The 25324-nt window shown below is 41.6% G+C and overlaps 1 protein-coding gene across 1 annotated transcript in view; it reads left to right on the top strand.

The window, feature by feature from the left end:
• The first annotated feature begins 3109 nt into the window (after positions 1 to 3109).
• The window catches only part of MARCHF11 (membrane associated ring-CH-type finger 11), an 88043-nt gene continuing 65828 nt past the window's right edge, over positions 3110 to 25324 (top strand). Inside the window, exons 1-2 of the mRNA XM_053926315.1 lie at positions 3110 to 3616; positions 4822 to 4977. Of these exons, the coding sequence (XP_053782290.1) occupies positions 3110 to 3616; positions 4822 to 4977 (663 nt within the window). The remainder of the gene's footprint in view (positions 3617 to 4821; positions 4978 to 25324) is intronic.

The raw sequence follows: 25324 nt of genomic DNA, 5'->3' as shown, positions 1-25324 counted from the left end.
TGGCCGCAAGGACAAATTCATACACTGCAAAGGTACCAACTGAACAATTATGGAGCATCTGTAAGGGCTAAAGTTAATAGAATTGAAGAGCCATCCTAAAGGGCTCCCTAGGCTAACTGTCCTTTTTTTTGGAAGATTTATCAAGGTCATCATACCTAATTTAACTTCAAGGTCATTCGGAAACCATTCTGACCTAGTGTAGCACAGATTGTTTTCTATCTAAAACTCTGAAGTGGCTCCAGGGGACAGCTATGGGATGTGGTCACTAGGAAAGTTCAAAGAGAATATCTATTAACATCATTAAATAACTTTTTGGACATACTTGTCTGACTGGGCCCCTCCCTTCACTCACCTATGCTTGGACTCGACTCAAAAAAAAAAAATATCCAGGTTTTGGTGAAGGGCACATTTTTCTGTGTGTGTGCGGTGGCAGTGGCGGTGGGGAGACATGGGAATGGGGAATTTTCAAGCATTTGGGTTTTTTTTTATGTTTTTCTCCTCATTTATATAGGTTCAAGTGGGTTGGATGTGCCTTTCAGTATTTGCTCAAATTGATGGAATTGCCTTTCCCCTCCTTGATTTTTTCATTGGTGGATGCACATTGGCTATGGGATGGCTGTCAGCATCGGTGGGCACCCTGTTCTTCACCCCCTGTGCTTTATCATTTCTTCCACTTAGGCGACAGCAGGCTGAGTATGATTCATCCTTTCTGTGTTCCCCATTGTTGCCTATTTTTACAGCAGAGCATGAAGTCAGTTATAGAGGTGTTTTTTCTCGAATCTACTGAAGATCCACTGAGTTAACCGAAGGTAATGAACATGATTCTCTTTTTCAGGGAGCGATCACCTCTGGAGATCCTAGAAGCTGGGAAATGTTTTTATGTGGCTACTCACCAAGGAAAGTTCATTTTTTCTTACCATAATTAAGTTTCAGAAACAAGCAACTGAGGGACACATCTAGCATTGTGGCCGTTGCCTCCTTTACCCATGTGCCTTTGCTGTCTGAGTCATTCTGCATTGTTCATCTAGAACCCACAGCTTTCATGCTGTCCTTCAAATAATGACGTACTTTATTACGCCTGGTAGAAAGCAGTCACAGATTGACTTAGGGGATTTTTACAAAACCAATTTAGACACCTTTAATTCACAAACTTAGGATCAAGGCTTATGATTATCCTAAGGCTTATGATTATCTTCAGACTGGCAATACACAGGCTTGTGCAATGTCATTTTGACAGGTGAAGACTGAAAATGAAAGCGTGTCTACAACCACATTTCTTCAATGTGATAAGTTCCTAGGGCATTCCGGGATTATTTTAAAAATGTGCTTGCTGCCTGACACTCTGCTACCAAAAATAAGCTAGTCTGAGGGAGCTAAGTGTTAGAGGACATTCCTGGGAACTATTTCATCTGGGACCATTTGTGACAGCATTCTTGACTTCTTTTTTCACTACTTACTTTCTGTTTTCCAACCAAACCAATTTCTGTCAAAAGAGCTGGGGCTTTTTCGTTGTTTTGTTTTTAGCAAATGTACTTCTTACTGCCAAAATAAATAATGGAAAAACTAATTTAAGCTGGTAGTTTATCTTGAGCATTTCACAACATCTAACTATGGGGGGAGTCAGCACTATCAGACACATGTACTACAATACTGTTTTAGGAGGCAGGAGAGAGGTTTGGAAAAAAAAAAAAATCATTGTATTCGAGCCAGAAAATCTGCAGTCAGGGAACTCAAAAGTTCTTTGTTAAATAGTCCTATGGCCTTGAACAAGTTTCTTTGCCTGTCTGATACTGAGTCTTCAGCTGTGAAATGTAGCCAAAACTGAGTGTCTAATGTGAGTTTGTTGTTACACTGGTGAAAATCACCATTGATTTGTGTAGACACATTGCAGTACACAAATGTGCAAGCGCGTGCAAGTGCATGGGTCTCCTATAGTTCCCTTCAGGTAAAGTCTTTTCAGAAAAGAACTGAAGGGGACTGTGGCCCTACCAGAAGATGAGTCCCAGACAGGTTCTGCGGAGTGAAGTTGTAGACAAAACCGGCTTCGTGGCGCGTAACACTAGGATCCGAGGTTGGAGCCACTTGACCAGAGGAGAGTCCTTTATACAACAAGGGTAAAAGTGACCGCCACGGAGCGTGGCACCAGGAGGCACCTCGCCAGGAAATGACTCAAGCTACTTACAATGTCATCAAGATGTACACAAATGAGTCCAGACGCGCACTGCAGGAGGAGGGAGGAGAGGTGGACAGGAAGAGGACACAGGCTCCAGAGACTTCTGTTTTTAGGACCCTGGTGGCCCCGGGAGCGTGCTCTCCAGGGGAAGGGCTATGAGGGCCGGGAGCAGTCGCAGGGAAGAGGGGGTTCACGGACCCCAGGGTCCCGGCGCCCTTTCCCGCACCCCTTCTCAGTGGGTTCGGACGCGACCAGGGCACCTGACTCACGCGCCTCCAAGCCCACGCAGGTCTCGGGTTCGACCGTCTGGGCTCCTCTTCCGCCCGTGCAGCCGCATCCCACTGACCCGACCAGTAACGGTTCCTGCCCGGTGGCCTACGACCCCTGCCCCGCCCTTCCCCCCCCCACCCCCCCAGAGCCACAGCACCAAGCCGCTCTGCCTGGAGAGGGGTAATCCGCCCCGGAACCGACGTGAGCCTCCCGGGGCGGGGTCGGTGGCAGCAGCTGGAGGGATCCCCAGCTCCGAATTCAGGCCGCACCTCGCACCCTGCCCGGAACGCCCCCTCCGCACCAGCCGCCAGCCCCGCACTGCCTCCCCTCCCCCGCACACAGCTCCCTCCCCGCCCCCCGTGGCTCCTCCCCACTCCGACCCCGGCCCCCGCCCCCCACGGCTCCCGCGCACCGCCGAATTCCAAGCTGCCGCCGTCAGAGCTGAGCCGGCGGTTCCACGGAGCAGCAGCCTCGGCCGCCGGGCCACCGAGTCCCTCCCCGTCCCGCCCCCCAGCCCACGGAGCCCCGGTCCGTGCCCCCACCCTTCAGCCCCCTCAGCCCCTCCCTCCCCCTCCCTCCTCCTCCCTCCCCCTCCGTCCTCCCTGCGGCTGCAGCCCGAGCCCGGCCCTCCAGCCCGGCTGCCGGGAGGGCGGCAGCGGCCCGACCATGAGCTCTGAGGATGGTTACGGCAGCAGTCGGCGCCGTGGGGCGGAGAGCGGGGACGCCGAGCCACCCCCACCGCCGCTGGGGGAGCCGCCCTCGATCCCCGCACCCCCGCGCTACCTGCCGCCGCTGCCCGCGCCGCCCGCGTCCCCTGAGCGCCTCGCGGGGTCCGAGGAGCCGCCAGCACGGGTGGTCCCACGGCGCAGGGGCGCAGACGAGCTGCCGCCGCTGCCACCGGCCGGCCAGGAGGTGTCTGCGGCTGGCGACTCCAGGGATGGTCCGAGGCGCCTGCCGGAGGCGGCAGTCGCCGAAGCCGCGGCAGGGAAGGGCAGCCCCAGGGAGTCCGAGGCTGGCGCCAGCCGGGAGGGCGCCGGCGACCAGCCTGAGACACGCTCGGTGTGTAGCAGCCGCAGCAGCAGCAGCGGAGGAGGCGGCGGGGACCAGCGTGCCGGGCACCAGCACCAGCACCACCAGCCCATCTGCAAGATCTGCTTCCAGGGCTCTGAGCAGGTGAGGCCCGCGGGACCCCGGAGCAGTTGGCGTGGGCTTGGGCCGGACTGGCGGGTCCCCACCTGCCACTGCCGACCTTTCAGCACCACGGACAGCGCTCGCCTCCGGGAGGCTCTGCAGACAGGCTAGTCTGGTCCCGCCGCCTGAGAGGCGGCTACTCTGCGTTTGCCTTTTCAGTTCTGTGAAGGCACCAGAAAATGTCCCGGTGGCGAATACAGCGTTCCATCTGATCTAACCCCCCCCCCCTCATATCTGGTATTGCAGTTACACGTTCTTCAGGTGCTTTAATAATAATGCCATAAGTATCTCTTGTTTACTAAGTGGATTTTGGCGTATACTTAGAAACAAACCTATATCCTTTTTCTACAATTGTGTCCTGAGGCAGATCGTCTCAAAATACAAACTGGGGTGAGTCATGTCGAAAACAAAAGGGCAGCATCCTTCTTTATTGTAAATTGTGCTGACTTATTCTCAGTGATTTGACAAGCGTGTTACACTTTTTCAGGAGAAATAGAAATGTACTTTGGCCCTGCGATAGAAAGGCTATTTAGACACCCAGGCAGTTTATATTTTGTTAGAAACAATTCTAAAATGTAAACTCCATTAGAGGTGCATGCAGACTTACGTGAGAGTACTCATGGAGACAACAAGATAATATATCACTCTCGCAAAATGTGTGGTTTGAGAAAACATTAGGTTTAATATTTTTAAAAGTAAGGGTATTGCATAAGAATATGGAGGCTTTCAGGAATATAGTGCCCTAAGTCAATATTTATGATGCTACATTTAGAAAAAAAAATAAAAGCATGATGCTATTGCAAGCTACTTTCTGGGATGCCATGCATTTCTTTAGCAATGATTAAGAATAACTGCAGAGGAAATGCATCTGACCATCCACTTACAAGTTATTAAAGGGATTTAATAGTACAGCTTCCCCCCAAGAGTATTGAGAGCTGCATCTTCCAAACATTTTTGTATGTTGGTAGAACATTTATGTCATAACTCTAAGCAATATCTTTGAAATAGTTTTAAGACTTTAGTTTCATTCCCATCAGAGGTATAAAAATTTAATTTCATTTCCTAGGATAGAGTTTGATGCTGATATCCTTCTGGGTAAATGGCATTGAAGGAAAAAAAAGCAAGTGTTAGATTTTAAAGATAGAGACACAAGCATACATATTCACACTGAGTTGTTTTCTTTTCAGGGGGAGCTGCTGAACCCCTGCCGATGTGATGGGTCAGTTCGGTACACACATCAACTGTGCCTGCTGAAGTGGATCAGTGAGAGGGGCTCCTGGACCTGTGAACTCTGCTGTTACAGATACCATGTCATAGCCATTAAAATGAAACAACCTTGCCAGGTAAACATTTGTGACATTTTTCCCCCTGAAATAATTTTGCTAAAGGGAAGTACACTTGAGTTGAGTTATTACTAGGGATACTTACATATGCTACTTAACAACATTTTATGCAAATCGTGGTAAAATCAAGATTTAGAATTTGTAGAGATGTGTTTTGAGAAATCTGTGACATTCTTATTTGAGAAACTCAAAATACATTTTATTCAGATGGTTTCCTTTATTAACTTGTTATTTATTGATGAAATTATGTTATCTTTGTTTCTAAAATGGTAAGTTGGTAAAATGTCTTGTGCTCCACTTAGATTAATTTTATTAGTTAGAAATATTTATAATTTCTTTTAGTAATACTTTGTTAATTTAAGCATTGAAACCCTGGATGAGCTCAATTTATGGAAAACAAATACAAGTAAAGCAAAACTTTACTCATCTGGAAACTTTGGTTGACCCCTTATTCAAAGAATAATTATTAGAACCTACTTCTAATCTGAATATTTTTTTCAATTCACTAGGCTTTTTTTGTGCATAATCATGTAACAACATAATACCCATAAGCCTACAAATGCCCCTAGAAAAATAAAGCTTTTTTGTTTTTGTCATGATGGAACTGATTCAGTCCTCTGAAAAGACTGATGTAATGTAAAATACAAAGTAGTAAGAATGACATTTTAAACTAAAGCAGAGTAATGTGTATTGACAAGATTTAGCAGTGACCTAGGGCTGATATTAAGCAGATGTAAAACAGTAAGGGTAATAGCACAGAGACAAAGGAGGTAATGGAAAGGAAAGGAGGAGGGAATTAAAAAGTTAGGAGGGAAAGAAAGTTATGAAATCTAGTATCCCCTGTTTCTATTTAAAATACCAAAAGAAAAACCCCAACCCAAAACAAAACCAAGTTTAGTTTGCATTGAGCAGTATAAAATAGTTGAAATTGTTAGTGTTTGCAGTAGATCTCTGGAAGCTGAATTACTACTGCATTAATTTGTACTTCATAGTTTTTAATTTGTGCACCCTTCACATAGTTTGCATCTTTGATAGTCATCATCAAAGGCATGATTATCAGGCATGAAATGAAAATATCAATTTTCTCAAACTGACCTAAGGCTTATAAATAATTTGAAAAGAAGAAGAGTAACTAATGTGGCTGAGTGAGGCTAACATGCTGAAGACGGGCATTAACCTGACACGGTTTCCCAGACCTCTGATTAAGTGAGCTCCTTGGATATACATTTATGGATCCATCATAGTTGTCTTGAAAAACAGGTAAAACCATATCCAAAGATCAGGATATGAGTAGTATAATTGAGTCTACAGTAATTTTGTGAATAAAAACACGTGGAGATCACAAATGGAGAGCTTTGGGGCTCTAGTGAAAAGTCTCATGAGAACTGCTGTGGTTGGATGTGCAAGAGCTGAAACGGAATGCCAAGTGTGTAAAAAAATCTTAAACTTACACTTCTATATATTAATTCATTTGAGGTGATTGCTTTTGAAGTATGTATTGGTCCTTGATATAGTTTTAAAATATAAAAGAGACAAAATGCTGGGGCAAAAATACAATCCACTTGTACTTCTAATCCTATAGCAAAATGAATTAAGTACCACTATGTTTTGCTTCATTAAAAAACATGTAATAATTATTTTAGCAAAAGCAATTTCCCAAAGTATGTATATAGCCAAAAAGTCAAAACAAAAAAATAAACAACCAAAACAATAAATTAACCCAGTATTACTAAACATTTGGATTAATTTCATGACCTATGCAAATGCTGCCATGATCTGTAACCTGATGTGTAACCTGATCTACTTGTTGCAGTGAACCAGGAAATAGTCTTTAAAAACAAAGTTGATAGGAGTGTAATAACGATCGCTTAGGTCATGCCAGAGGAAATCACTTTCCAGGACTACATGGTATGTATGGAAAACTCCACCCTTAATGAACAGAGATCAGTTAAAAGGTTCCCAAAGTGTAGATCCTCATACCTAGGAGTAGTTTATTCTCAGATGAAGTTTGACTAATTGTCTGACGTTTCTGTTATGGATGTCCCATGAGCTGAGCATTTACTCTGATATTTGGTTTTGTCCTGTGCTCGTGTGGGCCAGTTAGATTGAGCATTTATTGCATGCATCGTGGCGTGGCAGAGATCCACTTTCTTATGGTGCAGAACCAAATGAGAAGCAGGTTGGGGCCCTCACCGTCACCTTCCATATCCCTCTGTCCTAAGTATGGAGCCGTCACATAATTTTGAGCTGGTGGTTCCTTGGACATAAAAAAGAATAGAGAAGAATATATAGTAATATTGGGAGAGCATTTTCTGAATACTTACTCTGTGTCAGGCATTGGTCTAGGTGCTTTGTATATACTGATACAGATATTTAATCTTCATTATAAACCTATGAAGTAGGGGATATTACTGTCTTTATTTTACACAAAGGGAAACTGAGGCACAGAAAAGTGAAGTACCTTCTACTAGGTACCTATCTAGTAAAAGGCAAAATCAGGATTCAAACGTAGTCTGGCTCCCAGGTTCATGGTCTCAGCCACCGTCAGAAAGTGTTCTTCTCAACCCCACTGTAGCCAACCTGACGCTTTGGGTCGAACAGCAGCTGGTTTCAGCCTGGTCTGTAAGATGGTCTAGAAAGGCTTTTACTATTTATTGCTGCATAATGAAACATCTCAAATACTTAGTGGTTTAAACAACTATCATTTATTATCTCTTAAGACTCTGGGTTGATTGAGGCCAGCTGGGAGGTTCTCCACGTGTGGCACCAGGGTGGAGCTGTAATCATCCAGAGCTTTGACTGGATTGAAACATCCACGGTGGTTCTGGCTGTTGGCCGGAAGCTCAGGTGGGGCTGTCAGCTGGTTCCTGAGTTCTCTTTCCATGTGGCTTGGACATTTCAGAATATTGAGTTGGGCTCCAAGAAAGCGGAAGTCACAGACCTCTTTAAGGCTTAGCCTTGCGAGTGACAGTTTCACATCTGCTGCATTCTGATTAAAGCAAACCACAAGAACACCTCAGACACAAGAGAGGGGCAGATGGACAATCGGACTCCACCTCTGGGGTCGGCCCTTTTTTTTAATAATCGCCGTCTTTAATTTACCATAGGAGCTAATTCTAAAATGGCTCTGTTTACCTCCTCTGGTCTCTGCATTTGGTCCTCCTTAGGTCCAGATTGTTCAGCAGGCATTCACCGTAATTTTCCTCCCAAGGCTCAGGAACAAAAAAGGTGAAAGAAATGAATGGGAGGTTGACTCCATTAGTGGTGCTTCATCCCGAAGGGAGAGGAGCAGTTAGCCAGGAAGCAGGTGTGTGTGTGAGGTAAATATGCTGCAACGAGTCTAAAACCTTAGTTTTACTCGTTTTTCTCATTGAGATCAGAAATTTTTGAGCACGTGGGTCTAAACTTCCCCATTTCATTGGATTTCAATGATGTTCCACAACATGACCCAATAGAAAACGGATGTATCTTCTGTAATATGTTTAAACCTTAATTGCTGTACTGTTAGCAGTAGGAGTTAATTAAGACATTTGAAATAATTAATATGCATTTATCCTTCTACCTACTTCTAGAATGTATTTTATTGATTAACATAGTCAAGATGATACATTAATGATTAAGAATAAAAGCCAATTTTGTTTTGAATCTCATAGTATGGTGTAAAACTTGTGAAATGTAACAACATTACGATCACCTATATTTTTAGATGTTAGTGACATTTTAAACTAATTAAGCCATGTTTAAATTTGTGAATGCTTTCAGTGCTTTGTCAAGCAATATAAATGCTTGAAGAAGTAGCATTTACTAGATGAAGTGTTGTATGAGAAACTTCAAACTCGTTGTAAGAAATGGACTGTACTTCCTTTACATAGAAAAATACAACACAAGTGGATGGTAACAGCTATATTACCTTGGACAAGTTTCTTTAACTTTTTGTGTCTCTGTTAATTAATCTTCAAAAGATAATAATGGCAGCCATTTTATACATCATTTTGAGGATTAAATATATAAATCTATGTAAAGTGCTGAGAATAGTGCCTAGCATATCTCAGTGTTGGCTTTGATAATTATTCCATGTTCATGTAGATGGGGACCTTCAGCCGCTCACCACAGTGGTGCGCACAGGTCCCTGTGGCTCTTCTTAAATCTTGTCACCTATGTGAAGTTAATGACTCTTTTCATTTCTTTATCCCTAGATTTTACTTCCTTTTTCTGGGAGAGCTCATCTCAGTTTTTGGCTAAATTTGTTACAGTAAAGAATGAATGAATCAGCATTTTAAAAATCAGGTGTAATAAGATACAGTGATCTCAGCACCCAGGAATGTCTTTACCGTCCAGTTGTCCCTCTCCGGGGGACTTTGCTGTGGTTATGAGATGCTTTTATATGTGGCCAAGCATAGGACAGTGTTATTTAGGGCACTCAAACACCCATTGTTTGTTTATATTTGGCAGGAGGTGGGGAAGCTCCCAAGATTGGGAGGGTGGGATGTTGGGGGGCAGGGGGCAGTAATCTCCAAGGGGCACAGGCAGGTGACCAAGCATCAGTGCTGATTCTGGTGTCTGTCAGATTTCCTCCCCCCCCCCCGGCACTCAGCACCAGAGGGAAGGACTAGGAAGAGGTTTGCCTGGGAAGGGTTGGAGACTTGCATGTGGGCCCTATACCGTGCAGATATTAGGCTCCTGGCCATTTTTACTATCCTCTAACATTTTTATTAGCCTTCTTACTGCTTTGCCTTTCAACACTTATAATGTGCTATCAGCAACAGGTCTTCCACAGTGGTAAGAATGATGGAGAGTCTCCTAGGAAGGAGAATGAGTTGAGTATTTTTCATTTTTATCCATATTCTTAAAACTCTGGGACTCATCATTATACTTTTGAATTAGAGAGGAAGTTGGCACCAGGTTGGTTCATCTTGGCAAACGTTCGAAGGTACAGCTTCTGAATGTATTTGTGAAGTCTTTATAGGACTTTAATTAACTTCTTGAGGACCCTGGGGTCATTATTTTCCCAAATGGAACTCTGTCATGGAAGAGGTATTTTCACATGCAGAAATGATTAAGTCATTCTCATGATGGAGCTGATGCACAAGAGAGGCTGACAAATTATCATTGAAAATTGACTATGATTTGAAAGTGTGTTAAGGAAACATCAGAGCATGAACCTTATCAGCATGCATGCTGTCATTTGAAACACTTCAAGACATTTGCATTTTACGGATTAAAATGTCTGCATACATACAACCTGGTTGACCTAGCAAGCTACTACCTTTCTTTCATTTTTTCTGTTACTAACATTCTCTGTAGGTTTAATAGAAAATGGCAAGCTGAGGGGAAGCTTTTCATTGCCATATCCGAACAGCGGAGAAACAACGTTAAATGTAACATTTAAATGCATATAGTGGCAGATTTCATAGATAATTAAACATGTCAAAATAAAGAACATAGCACAAGGCCCTTTGCTCACCTTTGAAATTGTTTTTGTTTGATTTGCTTACTAATTTTCAAAACATAAATTTTCGTTTTACTCACTAGAACAGATTAATGATTCTCTCCTGGATAAAACATGTACGTTGTACTCTGTCTACTACTTACAGCCGTCTTATGTACTGTGCGGGTGCCTGGTTTTGCAGCTTGTCTCAGAGTCAGCTGGCTCTGAGCTGGTAGCAGAACGAGGCGGAGCCTGTGCAGGTCTCTGTGTGCTTTCTACCCTTCAGAGTAAGAGGACTGGGAACGATGTCCCAGTGGGCGATACTCTCCAGAACTTTCTCCTCCACATGGGTCTGCCTTCCTGCATTTCTGTAGCTCCTTTGAAGTGTCCTTCCCTTTTAATGCCTTTCTGTTCGGCTCTGTTGGCGCCGCCTTCAGCTGCCCATAGAAGAAAGAACCCTTTCCTGGGTGGAGCTGGGCAGACTTACTGGTCAGAGCAGGTTCCGGGAGGAGGTTTGTTAGTGGTTGAGTAGAGGAACCTTGCTGTGGCTCCAAAATGTCTTCACTTGATGACATTTATCTTGTTATTTAAACCAGAGGTCAGCAAATCTTTTCTCTGGCCAGATAGTAAGTATTTTAGGTTTTCAGGGCTACCCTAACTGCTGTCCCAGTAGGAAATCAGTCACAGACACTGTAAATGAATGACGTGGCTCTGTTCCAGTAACACCTTATCTGTATACCTGATCTGAATTCCTATAACCTCAGTGCATCAGGAAATAGTGTCTTTCTTCTGATTCGCCTCTTCCCCAACCATTTAAAATTTTAAAACTCGTAGGCAGCACAAAAACTGAGGGTGAGCTGGACTGGCCCGCCTGGATTTGATGGCATTGTGCCAACCTCTGATTTAAACGAATGGTGTGTTGATATGGAGGTAGGTGTTTTTCAGACTCTTAGTTCAATGGATGAAGTGTTTTAAAAGTTTTACATGTTTCTTTATAATTTTGAATGAAGTCTTTATAAGCTTATATCATTTAGAAAATGGTGGTAATGTAGCTTCATAACAAAATGCTATTAACTCCTTAATATAAAATGTTAAAGGCATTGTGTTTTCTAAACAGTTTCTTGATTGTGTCAGACTGACATCTTAAGCTTCTAGTAGATTTAGTTGAGTCACAAGAGGAAGGCAGGGCCATCTCAGAATAAGCCCTCAGTGTCCCTGAAACAGGCCAGTCCCTCCTCCCAGTGAGTTTTGGGAGGCATTTATGTCATCCCTAAAACAGGTCCTCCCAGGTTCTCTACAGCCCAGCAGATGTGCGTAGAATATCCTTCTATGAATGTATTAAAATGATACTGTTTTAGTTATCTTGGGGTTTCCAGGTTTGCCTTCCAGGAGGGCAAGCATAGTCGTGAGTGGGACAGATTTTAGAACAAATTATGTAGCATAGGTCAGTAAAGCTTGAGAAGCACTTTTTGGGTCACTTGGTGGGCATTCAATGAGTACTTGGGCTATGAATGAATGAATTAGCATTTTAGTAAGGCAGAAAGCATCATGTTCACATTTCTGCAGTGAGAAAAAGACTTGAGGAAATCAAGTTGCACTCATTGCCTACACATTGGCCATCTACTGGATGTCAATTTTCAACTTGCTTCTAAGTGGTTCTTCTAATAATCCTGTTATGATTCTCCCTGGGCAAATATATTCTGTTCTTAGACCACAGGAAAAAGCCTTAAGAGTGGTTGGTACCTGTTTTTAAAAACTTAGAATTAAAAAAAAAGTTTCCAGTGAGACTTTTCAAAAAAGTGACATGTCATGGAAAAAGATGCAGGAAATGTGAAATTACCCAAGTGCGACACACTTGCTTTCTTGAGGTTGCCACTGGGTGAAGGATTTCGTTTAGCATTTGTTCAGAGAATTCAAATACTTTGTTGAAAATTTTACTGTATTATCATGGGTGTAGATGAGCTGCTAAGAATTGTCTATTGAGTATAATTTTGGGGTGTGTGTGTGTGAAATCTGCCACCTGGCTGAAAACAAGGTGATGCATTTTTTTGACGAGTGGTTTGTACAGTTATAACATACTTTCAAGAATGATTTTCCACTGGTGAATGCAATGCTTCAACACAGGGAGATGTAGCCAGAGAAATAGACTATTTCCTCCCTGCTCATTTCCTGATCTGCCTTGATGTGCGGCTTTGCCGTGATGTGACTGATGTTTGCTGAAGAGATCTATTTTCGGACCTTCTAAGAGCGGAATAGGATGACTTGAGAGCAAAGAAGGGTGCTTCCGATCCTTCTGAGCATCAGGGAGTGGACTGATGAGGAAATAATCACCTGCAATTACAAGTAAATGGATGTCAGACACTGAGGACTTGGCCAAGAAAAATGTCATATGACTTGTGTTCTCATGTATCCTTGGATACATGTCCTTGTGTTCAAATGTATCCTTGGATTTTGACAGCATCTTCCCTGTGAACATAACTCACCAACAGGTGTTCTACGTGATTTAGCTAAGTGAAATCTTGCATAAGGAAACGTGGACTGGAAGTAGTCACGTGGGAAGACATGAAGAAACCTGGAAGCATTATTATTTGGACAAAGTCCGTAAGAAAACTTACTCGGAGACATTTCTTATTCCATCCTTTAGGTGTGGTATGCTCTGAAAATTACTGTCTAAAATCTTGCTCTTTCTCCAGTTTTTATCTCTTCACAATAATTCATTTTGACTGATCATACCTAGGCAGTATCTCCTTATCATAGTAACAAAGGTCCATTGCCTTAACGTGCCATTTAGTTTTGCTTCTCATTTTGGGAGGCTAATTATGTGCAGGTGGCCAAGGCTTGATCCTGGCACAGGGGCCTCCCAGTATGCATCTAATTCTTCTGCAGGAGCCCCCCTCCCCCGGCGCCCCTTTGTCACACATGGACTGGCAGCTGTGCCACGGCACTGATTGGTGTCATCACTCTGAGCACCAAGTAGTTCAGACAAACCAGGGGCTATTTAAAGAAATTTAAGGGCCCCGGTTTGTTCAGCCTGTTGAAAAAACAATGTTAAAAAGGATTACATCTCTCACAAATATCAGTGGATTTTACTTAACTTTTGTGGAAGAACATTCCAGAAGTAGCAGAAAATAGTTTTTCTCTGTTCTCTCCCCACCTCCATTCCCAATATTAGTATCTTTCCTTTGTTCCATCTGCAGATTTTTAACATAAATATGTATGTAAGTGGACTCTGTATTAATTTAAAGGAAAAATACAGAAAGTAAAAAGCTGGTAGAGTAGAGAAGAGCACAGGATTTGCCAGGTATATATCCGGCTTTCAGTAAATACCTGTTTTATCCTCGCCCTTCCATCTCTTTCTTTTCTTGGCATCATCGCACTCCTGTATTTTTTGGCGGGGGCCGGAGGCAAGGAGGTGGGAGGGAAACTTCTAGTCTTCCGGAGAGAAAGAAACAATAAATAAAGGTGACAGTCTCTACCCACATTGGCTTTTCTAGGACTCAGCATGCCCTGACTCAAATCTGGAAGCTGAAAGAACGTCTTGAACGTAAAAGCCACCTTTCAGTCCCCCTCAAACTGTCTTTCTTTACCTTTTATGGTAGATTCGTGGTCACATTGCCATTGCTTCTATTAAAGTCACCTTCACATCAAGACAAGACTTTTTGGAAATTTGAGGAGAAGTAGTAAATAAAAAAAAAAAAGCGAAGCCAACTAGGTTAGAACCTATTTTACCAAAATTTGTTGGGTAGCTCTGGGTGACTCATGGCTCTGAGGCAATGGGGGGAGGTTTCCAAACCTTTCTGAGTAGTTCAGTGAAACATGTGCGGATGGGGGGTAAATCTCACTGCCTCCTGTCTGTCTGTCTGTCCTCTCTGTCTTGAACCCTGCCAAGATGAAAGGTAGTATCTGTTGCAGAAAAGGAAATTTGAGATAGAAATATGTTACTTCATTTTGGACATGATTAAGCTCTCCTGCAGTAAACTGCAGGGGGAAAATGCCAACCATTCTTTGAGTTGCCTGTGGGAAAAGTTTCAGTGTAAGTGGTGATGAATGCATGGAGATGAATAATGTAACAGGGCGTAGCGATGGATTAATATGTGTTTATTTTTGATGTACAAAATGATTTTACTCATGTCAAGACGTAGCTGCAAAATATTTTATCTTTGTTTTTTTCTTATTGATTATTTTTTCACTCATTCAACAAATTAATCACTACTACATAGCAGACACTGTTCTGGGCCCTATAGCTATAGAGTTTGTTAAAATAGGTAAGACCTCTATTTCTAAATGTAAGCTCTTGATAGTGAGGGATAGACAAAAGGAGATTGTGTTAATAACTGGATGATTAACGAAGTATATGCTAGAATGAGCCACGTGGTATTGGATTAGAGCTTGAAACATTAGTGTAAATTCATATTTTGCTTATTATAGATATAAATAGTTACAGATGGAGATATTTATAAATATGTGCTTATGTGTGGGTTGGTATACAAACACCCATTTCCCAGCTCTGTCTGTTGAGAGGACCTGAGAGTGACACTCCAGTAATAAAAAGCTCACCTAGCTCAGTTTCCAACACCATTCTCCAATAAAAGGGACCAGTCCCATACCAGATGGTATTCTTATACAATATGAAAGTGGAGTACCTTCTACCAGAAAGTAAAGAAGTGCTCAAAAAACACAAGGATGAGGGTGTAGCGTGGACTTTAGCAACATGTAGATCAGGGTCCAAATGTGAGCTCAGACATATACTAAGCTGTGTGACCAATGGTGATACCATATGTATTAGTTCCTTAATGTTGGAAGGTTAAATCAAATAACAGTTTCGAAGTTCTTGGCAGGTGATGGTGTTTTATTAATTCCTGACTCCTAATCTTGTTAGAACAAGTTTTAACAAATGCAGTTCTGCCAGATTGTGCATTTGTTATTTATTTACTTATCCACTTAATAATTACGACAGATACTTACTAATTACTTACTAGGTGCCAGACACCATTCTAGGGATTGGTGATGAACAAAAGAGTAAGCAAAAGACATGAACCCCCTGTCCTTGCCTGGGGTGGCTCTGTTGGTCGGGTGTCATCCCGCAAAGCAAAAGGTCACCAGTTGATGCCTGGGTTGCAGGTTCGGTCCCAGTAGGGGCACATACAAGAGGCAACTGATCGATGTTTCTCTGTCACACTGATGTTTCTCTCTCTCCCTTTCTCCCTCCTTCCCCCTCTCTCTAAAATAAGTAAATAAAGCACAGAATCCCCGCCCTTTGGGAACATCTGTTCTAGAGAGGAGATTGACAATGTGTAAGTAAAAACTTCAAGTACAGTACACCTCCTTATGGGCAGTTTTACCTCCTGCAGCTTCAGTTACCTATGGTCAACTGCTCTCCGAAAATACAGCATGGAAAGCTCCAGAGATATGCATCTCTTAACTTTTAAATTCTAAGTAACACAATGAAATCTCCAGCTATCCCTCTCCATCCTACCAGGACCTGAATCATTCCTTTGTCCATCATACCCACACTGTATGCATTACCCACCCATTATTAATAGCCATCTTGGTTATTAATGTTTTGGATTATAATTATTTTTATATTGATTTTTGTTATACTGATAATGAAGCAAGTAAAATACTAATATTGGGCTTACTATTTCTTGGACAGGTACATTTTTTTCTGTTAGAAACACATTTTATAAGATGGATTGTTTGGAAGAGAAGCTCTAACATCTTACTGAATGTTGTCAGAGAACTTGGCTACTTGGAGAATGAATGTTTGAGGCTGTAGTTTTCAAGCCTCAACTGGGCGATACAGCGGTCGTGTACACGACACGGCCACCTTGAAAGCCGTGCGCCGTGGGGGGAAATGGCTTCTTATGTTGTTCCTGGGGCTACAGACATGGACTTGTGGGCTTCCAAAATCTGTTCGAAACAAATGGCTCCCATAATCCATGCACCAAGATTCTGGACAGCTTGTCCTTTGTGCATTTCCATCACTGGCAGAGAATATGAGTGTAGAGGAGTTTTGAAGGATGAAGACTCCTTCTTTCTGCTAAGAAAATTTTTAATAATATGGAGACATTTTGCTTGAGCTTATGGTGCTTAGTCAACCAAAATGGAATCACCAGTTTCCCAAATTTGATGGGAAATGTCATTTGTAACTTAAAACCTTTAACTTTTAAAGCCCATAAGCACAAGTAAGTTATTCAGAATCTTTTATTCAGGAGAAAAGTGAGTGAGATGTTATGTTGATGGATACATGCAGGAAGGAAGAGTGATCATTCCTAGGGTAAGTAATCTCCATGGAACCTTGCTCTGGGTTTCCTGTTTGCTTGAGTGTCTTGAGTGGACTCGATTAGATCTACTGTTAGAAGCTTAAAACCTTTCACAATAAGTCAGCAGCGACAGATCTGGAGGGTTTATGGGAGCAAGCATCCCAATAATGGTGTCCCTTTCCCCGTTAGATGTCAGGAGAGCTGTGCTATGTGACTCTGCCCTCTAGTGCTTCCTGTTAACCAGAGTGTTCTTGAAATGTGGCTTGTGGTGCACAGAGCTCCACTAGGTTAGAGAGATTTCCACATACTTTTTAATCTTGTTTGAAAGTAAACCTGGCCCAGGTTCCACTTAAAAGGTTTTGACATCTGTTACTGTTTACTCAATTTGTTTCAAAAAAAGTGCCTGTTTTTCTGTCTGCATAGCTTTTGATTAAATCAAACATTTTCTGTTTTCTCTATTGCACTTCGCAGTTTTTGGAGCGTTTAGTTTTAATCTGTTCAGAGAGCAGGAAGAGGTACTTCTTAAATAGTATAAGGATATAAAGCATGTGAACTCAAGGAGAATGTGAAATCCACTTAAAGTTATTTTAGGGGAGTGCATTCACATTTTGAATGCCCGTTGAATATCTGGGAGCAACAAGTTTAAAGAGAAGACAATTGTAACATCTAGTGTTTTCTGCCAAAACATTTATCACATTTTAGACATTTTTGTCAAATAATACAAGAACATTCCTTATCTGAATTCATGTAACTAAAAGCAACCATTGAACAAATATTGGGGCAGTTTTGTTATTTGAAACAGCAATGGTGGTTGCATTTTGGCTTTTGTTTGGCTTCAGTTTTCTGAAAGAGGGACTTTTAGTTTGCATAGGACAACATTTTAAAGAGAATTAGATGGGAAGCGATTTTTATGATGTAAAACTTATGAACTGTATTTGAAAATGAGGGTTTTAATTACTGCTGATTGTTTTACTAATGGCAAGCCATCTTGCTTGAGGGAGAACAATTTTCCAAGCAGCTTAAATTCTTAGTTAACAACTAGAGGAACCTTAATTAAGTGCTAACTATTGAGGCACACCATCATCTCCTGAGGTTCGTGGTTGGTGGGAGGAGGGGTGGAGAACATTCTCTCCCCTGGTTGTGAATCCCAAGGAAAAGCTCTATACTTGGAAATAACTGGGAATGACAAAGGAAGGAAGGAACAAGGAGAGATAAATGTAATCTTTTTCTAAATGGGAAATACAGTTTTACTTCAGAGGTACAAGGCATTTCAAGAACACTCGTAGTGGGTATCTGGTAGATTATTTGCTTGGAGACCCATGCATACCCATTCCAGATCAACGAGGCCACAATTATCTTGGTTTGATGCACAGGAAGTATGACATATTAGTTGTTGAAAATAAACAGTATGTGTGTAACTTTAAAAACTTGGTTTCGCACACTGTCCCTATCATCTTGGCTGAGTAACTCAGGTATCGAGAAGTACAAGACAGCACAGCAAAAGGTACAAGGACTGTTGTGCTCCAGCAGGGAAAACCATGTCAGCTCTGTGGTCTTCAGGAGTCACAGGTGGAGCTGGGGCCTCTAGGAATATGGAGCTTCTGTTAGTTGATGACTTGGTCATAACATTCATTAAACATATTTTAAATAGGAACAAAGTGTGGTACTGAATTTTAAGTGAATAAATATATGAAATAAATATGCCATCTTTTATATAAAGATGTACACATAGTATTGGATTGGCTAAAAAGTCCATTTAGTTTTTCCATAAAGTAAAAGACACATTTTTCATTTTTACCAATAACTTTATTGATTTGGATATTTTGAGTATGTCAGCTCTCTCCCATGTGGTATAACATTGATTGTTCTCAGTGTCTTGATTTGATCACTGTCACCTTTAACTGACCAACTGGACCATGGAGCATCTTTCAGGGAGAAATTTCCAGCATGAAACTTCACAAACCACTTTTGACATGTTTGATCAGTCACAGCACCTTCCCTATACACTGCACAGATCTTTTTTTTGCATTTCAGTTGCATTTTTAACTTTCTTGAAATAATAAAGCATAGTATGCCAAAAATGTTACATATTTTCTTCCATCTTCAATATTTAAATGGCTACACAAAAATTCACCAAATTTGATGTTTTTTAAAAATACACACTGATATGACAGCTCACACAATACAATGTAACGAAATTGTTTTGAGTAAAGTTAAAGACAGCTAAGCATATTGAAGCTATCTTATGGAAAAAAACCATACAAACTTTTTGACCAACCCAATACTTTGGCCTTCTCAAACATTGAAATGTATTTCTAGTCCAACATGGATTTCAGAGAATATGTAAAAGCTAAATATGATAAGAATTAAATACATTATTATGGTTAATTTATAAATTGAATATTTTGGTAGCATATGCTTTAGTTTGGAGAGCTGGAAAGATATTCTTTATTAGATATTAATACAGTAAGAAAAGCGACCTATGTTACTTAGTAAGTGACTTTTTCTCTCAGCAGCAAACCCTAGGGTACTAAATGATATAAACACATAGTAAATTAAAATTATTTTTGCATGGACAATAACATGCTTTCAGCAGTTAAAACCTTTAGCAAAATAGAGCATATTAATTTTTTATGGCAGTATTGCAGCAAAGGGTTGATATAAAACTGGGACATTTTTCAATGAAATAGCATTAAAGTTTCATTGAGAGTAAGGAGAGAAATGCTAACATTAATAACATATCTACATTGCATGTTCTACATTAAAAGATACTCATTTCACCTTTTCCTAGCAGCTCCACAATGACATAAGATTACTATTCCCATAAAGAACTAAAAGAATATTGGCCATCGTTGAAGGTACTTTTAGTTTATAGTCTGAAGACAAGGCTCTTTAAATAAGGTGTTAGGTATGCGTGGCTGACAGATGTGTGATATGAAAAGTGACACAGAGCTCCTTATCAACGTGAGTCACAATTTGGCCAGCACTTCAGAGGTTAGAGCACTCATTTCTCGTATGGAATCAGTCTGAAAATGGATTTCTTCTAGATGTCTGACCAAAAAAAACCCCAAAACAAAAAACCCAAACCAAACGGTGCCAGCAAAGTGACTTTACAGAGATTAAACTATACAATTATTATCTTTCAAGCATCTGTTAAATCCATTCAGAACTCAATAAATGGATATATTGTTTGTTATGTATTTATAGATATTTATGGATTAAAGATAACTTGATGGCATAGCAAACAAAAGTCGAAAGTGATGTAAATTAGATAAATGCTTACTTCAAGCAAATCCCAACATGTCATTTCCAGGATTGAGAAGTCTGGCTGAGAGTCATCTGGATTAGGAATTTAAGGGCGTGGTGGGTGCCTCCCAGGCTCACTGTGGCCGAACCTGTGATGAGCTCCCGAAGTCAGCACACTTGGTGGAAGTCTGCACCGCCCTGCGACGGCAGCTTGTAGAGACTGTTACTGATACTAACAGTAGCTGCTGTTTATTGACTCTTCTGTGCCGGGTACCTTCCAAAGTGCCTAAGAGGCATTGCTACAGTTAATGCTCAGAAATGCTGGTAAGTGAGTGGTCTAGAAAAATGTAACCCGCTTTGAGGTGTTTCAGTGTTAAGTTGTGCCAACATTTAACAAGATCAATCAAAATCTCTGGATTTCAGACAAGTTAGGGAGCCTGAATGTTAGTTTATGAGTCACCACACATCACTGAGGGACTTGGGGTAAATCTAATATTTTACTAAACAATACCGTTAATATGTATGTAAAAATTTAAATAGTTGAGATAATATAAAAACCAGGGGTGTAAAATGAATAATCCCTCCTTTCACTTACCTCCCAGAGCCCACCCCAATTTATCACCCCAGTCTAGGTAGTCACTATCAAATGACTGGTCTGTGTAGCCGTTTGGACTTTTGGAAGAACACTAGCTGCATTGGAAGTTACCAAACGTATGCCCACTTCCTGTGCATCTTATAACCTGTGAACCTGCTGAAGAGTTACTGTGTTTTTCCAGTGTAAGGCATGAATGCAGCCTTAGTTCCTGTGCCACTGACCCTCCTTGCTCATCTAGAAATGCCCTTTTTCTATTTTCTGCTTGAAGGCATGTCCTCTTCCTTTCCAAGTCCAACCCAAGAGCCACTTACCCACTAAGACGTCTCTGATCAGTCCAGCCTGTGTGCACTCTGCTTCCTCTGGGAACTCCCATGCGATTTGATCTTTTTTGTGCTTCTGCAGTTGTGCATACACTTTTGTCTCTCCGCTACACTGTGGGAACGTAAGGGCAGGATCGGCACCTGGCCACATGTGTCACATTGGACGGTACCTCAGTAAAGGAAGTTTATTAAAGTGAATGGTTGTGTATAAAATGTGTGCGTTCAGTGCCACCGTATTTGTTTTTCCACATCTAAATTTTCATATTACCTTACTGCAGTTCTCTGTGGTCCAAATGACATTGTTGGTTCTTGGTTTTAGTAATAGGCAGAGAGATGCATTTAGTTCAGATAGCATAACTAGCTTCAGGTGGTGAGAAAAAGCATGATACCACTTACGGGCATATCTTAATATTTTAACAGATTTATTCTTAGCCAAGTAAAGGAAGCAGGATTTAAAAACAATGGCGGGTCCTGCAGTTGGATCTCTCAGGGGGCTTTTCATGTCGTAGACATTGGGGAGGAGTGATGAAGTACTTCGGGCTCCACTTGTGTCTCTGATTGAGGGTAAGAAATGGATGTCTGCTTTCACTGGGAAAGTCCTTTGTAGGTGATCTTACTCTGTGGTCTTACACGTATCTTGTTTCAATAAGGGTTTCTTTCCACAAGACTGAATCCTGCCAAGATCTGGCTTAGTTTCTCTGAGGTGAATTAATGAATAGCCTGAAAATGCCTTGTGACATGGACTTTGGTAACACTGTTATTTCTCTTATGCCATGCACATAATCAGATCACGTGTTTTAACTATATTTTTGCACGCCGGTCCAGAAACTTTGAACAAATCTCATGTTTGGAGAGAAAGTAAAAAGTTCTTTGTTAGACAAATAGGTAGGTAGGTAGCAATTGTCTGGTTTATGTCACACACATTGTAATATGCCAATCACTGTGTATTCATACCAATGGATGGACAAAAAATGCATTTGGTAGAAGTCATTTTATCATAGTATAATTGTGAGTAAAATGTAAATAAAAATACAAAGCTCAACAAAAACCTTTTCATGATTAATGACTGAGCTACTGGAAGTACAGCCATTGATCAGGATGAAAGCATGAGTGCCTGCTGCTGCCACCGGCATTCGAGATTGTTCTGGGAGTGCTAGCTAACGCAACTGGGAAAGGGGACAGAAAGTGGCCTACGTGCCATTCCCTCACACTGGCATCAGCGTAAAATGTTACTCTTTGCTTTCACCCCAAAAGGACAACAAGAAGAAAGCAAAACCAAACGGTCATTTTTCTTTTATTCACATTCTTCTAGTGCGTAGGGAGATCAGCCCTCTTTTTCTATGTTTATCGGCAATGTTAAGAGTGAGATGAAGTGTTCACTTGCATCGGTAACTGGAGGAATTCTGATGGACATCGCCTTTCCACAGCTCCCACACGCAGTCTTAAGGCAAAGATGTGAGCCTAATATCTTTGTCCTTCTGGGAAACAAAATAAGGAGTCAGGCTCAAAATCTGGAAAAGGGACTTGGAGTGTCTGAATAAATGGATATAGTGTTTTGGAGAGTGGATCTAGGACCGTTTATCTGAATATAAAATCTTCCACTCCTTGACCGGCAGCCACACCTCAAGGGGTTTATTCTAAGGATATAATTCTATCTGAAACGATGTATGTACATAAATATTGTTTCTGTCTTGTTTGTGATAGAGGAATGTTGGGAAAGACCTGAATGCTTATCCGTAAGGGCTGGTGAGTGGTTATGTAAATTATGTCCCCTCAGTACCAGGGAGCATTCTGAAGCCAGTGGCATTTATTGACTTGGGAAGTTTTTTAACCTACCATTGAGGACAAAAAATCAGTTTGTAGAACATGTGTATGCTCTCATTTCACTTAGTGATATATAGATCCATAGCTATACATCAACATATCTATGAATATAGAAAAATAGAAACAAATTGTTAAAGTATTGACATTGATAATTAAAATATGACAGGGGAGGAACATGCAAACATGAAGCTGTTGGGGAGACACAGAAGATACTAACAGTGAGCTCTTCGGGCCACAGGGTTTCAGAGAAAGGCAGGCCAGTACAGCAAGAGAGGTCAGAGAGGGTTTCGTGCAGTGGGAAGCACTTGAGTTGATTCATTTTCTAGTTGTCGGGATTGAATGGGTGGAGAGGCAGGAACGGCATTCCAGGTAGGTATAAAGCACTCGTCCTCGATGTTTGTGTTAAGCAGTGAGGCAGGTGCTGAGAATCCCATGTAAGTGATGGCCTTTAGACACACGGAGCTTAGGGGCCAGTGGAGAATAAAAGTGCATACGTTACAATCCAGTATGGAAAGTGCCCAGGGCACTGTGAGAGCACTGAAAATACCTACTCAGCCTTGAATGTGTGGACAGGGGTAGAGGACGAAGGGTGCATTGGGGAGGTTTTTAGAAGAGGTGAGTATCTGTTGAAACACAGAGGATGCATTAGCTCTGTGGAGAAACAAACATCAATGATTGTTTATCTCAGACTTGACCATTACACTGATACAAAAGGCCATTTCTAACTCACTAACAGATAATGTGTTAAACCCTTTTGGAAATTGCAACACTTTCTCACTCACAGAGACAATGTGGGCTTCTCAGGCTTTCCCATGGCGGCCGTTTAGCCTGTGTGCTCTTTATTGTAGGTAAATGGATTTCTGGATTTGGGGAGGCGCGAAACAATTTCTTCTTAACTTCAGTGCCTCCAAGTTCACGACTGGCTTTCAGGGCCCAGGAAATCAAACCTTCTCCACTCTGTACCAGTTCTGAGCAATGAAGCCACCTTCTTTTGGTAGACTGCAGCCAGAATTGGTTCCCACAGCTTCCTGCTATCCCTGAGGCAGACACAGGACCCTTCAGAAGTCTAAGAGTTATATAATTTATTTCTAACAATGCGCTCTTTCATCGAGGAATGACTCCTAGAGAATAAAGTGTATACATCTGAAGTTGATGAATTTTTACAAGTATCTACACTTGTATAACCACTACTCAAACCAGTCCCCAGCAGGCTCACTTATGCTCCCTATAGAATAACCGATCAGCACCGGTCCTGTTGTGGCTGGCTGTGCCCTACTCTAAACACAGCCCCCTCAAGCATGCCATCTGCCATGACAGCGAGTGAAAGAGAGCTCTTGGGAAAGTTCCTTCCTTTGAAAAAATGAATTTAAGATATGTTGAGATACTTTCAGTATTTTCACTCTGGTAAACTTGAAAGCTCTTAGCTCAGTATCTTCGTGTCTCTGTTTCTGTCTTTTTAAGATTTTTAGCACAGAGCAGCTACACTAGAAGTTCCAGTTTTACCCTTGGTACATACAAAGTACTACAAAGTACTACAGGGGAAGGTAAGAGTTGTACTGCCTAAGAAATGTATCTGCAACAGCCTGTATTTCTGCTTCCACACTAGCTGGACTGCTTTCAAATTGTGCTACAGCAGAAAGCTAAAATGAGATTATTGATTATCCCCCAGTTTAGTTATTATGCCCAAACTTAAAAACTTGCAAACAATCCACTCCAGTTTCCTGCATCTTTCAGCCTTTCAAACCAGAACTTTGAATTTGTTTCAGGTTTTTATTGTTAGGGCCACAGTTACCTTAGATATCACATATGTATACTTCATGCTCCTGAGATCATAATGCTGGTGGAGTGGGCCCAGACTCAGTGGTCCCAGAGTTCAGGGGTCTTTTCACTCTTCTCCAAGGGGTCATGAGCTGCAAAGAATTCTGCATTTTTGGCTGGAGGTCTTCCTCTCTCAGCGTGAATACTCTTTTAAAAACTCTTCCAACCATCTAAGGTAAAAAGGAAAAAAAAGAATGCTGTTAGCAAAATTAAAGGCTTTGCTTAACTGTACCTTGTTTTGCTTACTTGTGGTATTAACTGATGAGTAGCAGACATCAACTTCCGGGAGTTAGAATATTGGGTGTAATACAAAGAAGACCTCTGGGGGAGGCTATAGGGACCCTGCCTGCCCCTTTAATTTAATAAAATAGAAACAAGTTGGGTCTTGGCCTTTAAACAGGAGTATTGTCAAGATCACCCACCTGTGACTGAGAAGGCTAACCTTATGTCCCAATTCTTTTATTTACAAAAGCAATCAGTTTTATGCTATTTTTAAAAATTATTATGAACTTTACATTCATATATCCAGTAACTAAATGCAACTGGATGATACACCCCATTTATGAAATTTGGAGGGAGTATTATTGAATTAGATAAGAGATTTGAAATCCTTCCACACAAAACGATCTTAAAGATCCAGTACATAAAAAGGGTCAAAGTTGATCTCCTTATTTCCCTGGACAAACACGGACAAAGCTTACCCAGAAATGGGAGGAGCTTCGCTCTGCGGGCCCGCACCTGAGGGTCGTGTCTCGCATGGACACTGAAACACAGAGACAGTGATTCCGTGGAAAGTGGTAGCAGTGGCGTTCATCAGGAAGAAGAGCATCTTCATGCATTTGATTGGATGAAA

This window comes from Desmodus rotundus, chromosome 1 (genome assembly GCF_022682495.2).
Source record: "Desmodus rotundus isolate HL8 chromosome 1, HLdesRot8A.1, whole genome shotgun sequence".
Taxonomy (NCBI): domain Eukaryota; kingdom Metazoa; phylum Chordata; class Mammalia; order Chiroptera; family Phyllostomidae; genus Desmodus; species Desmodus rotundus.
This window is presented reverse-complemented; position numbering and strand designations above follow the sequence as displayed.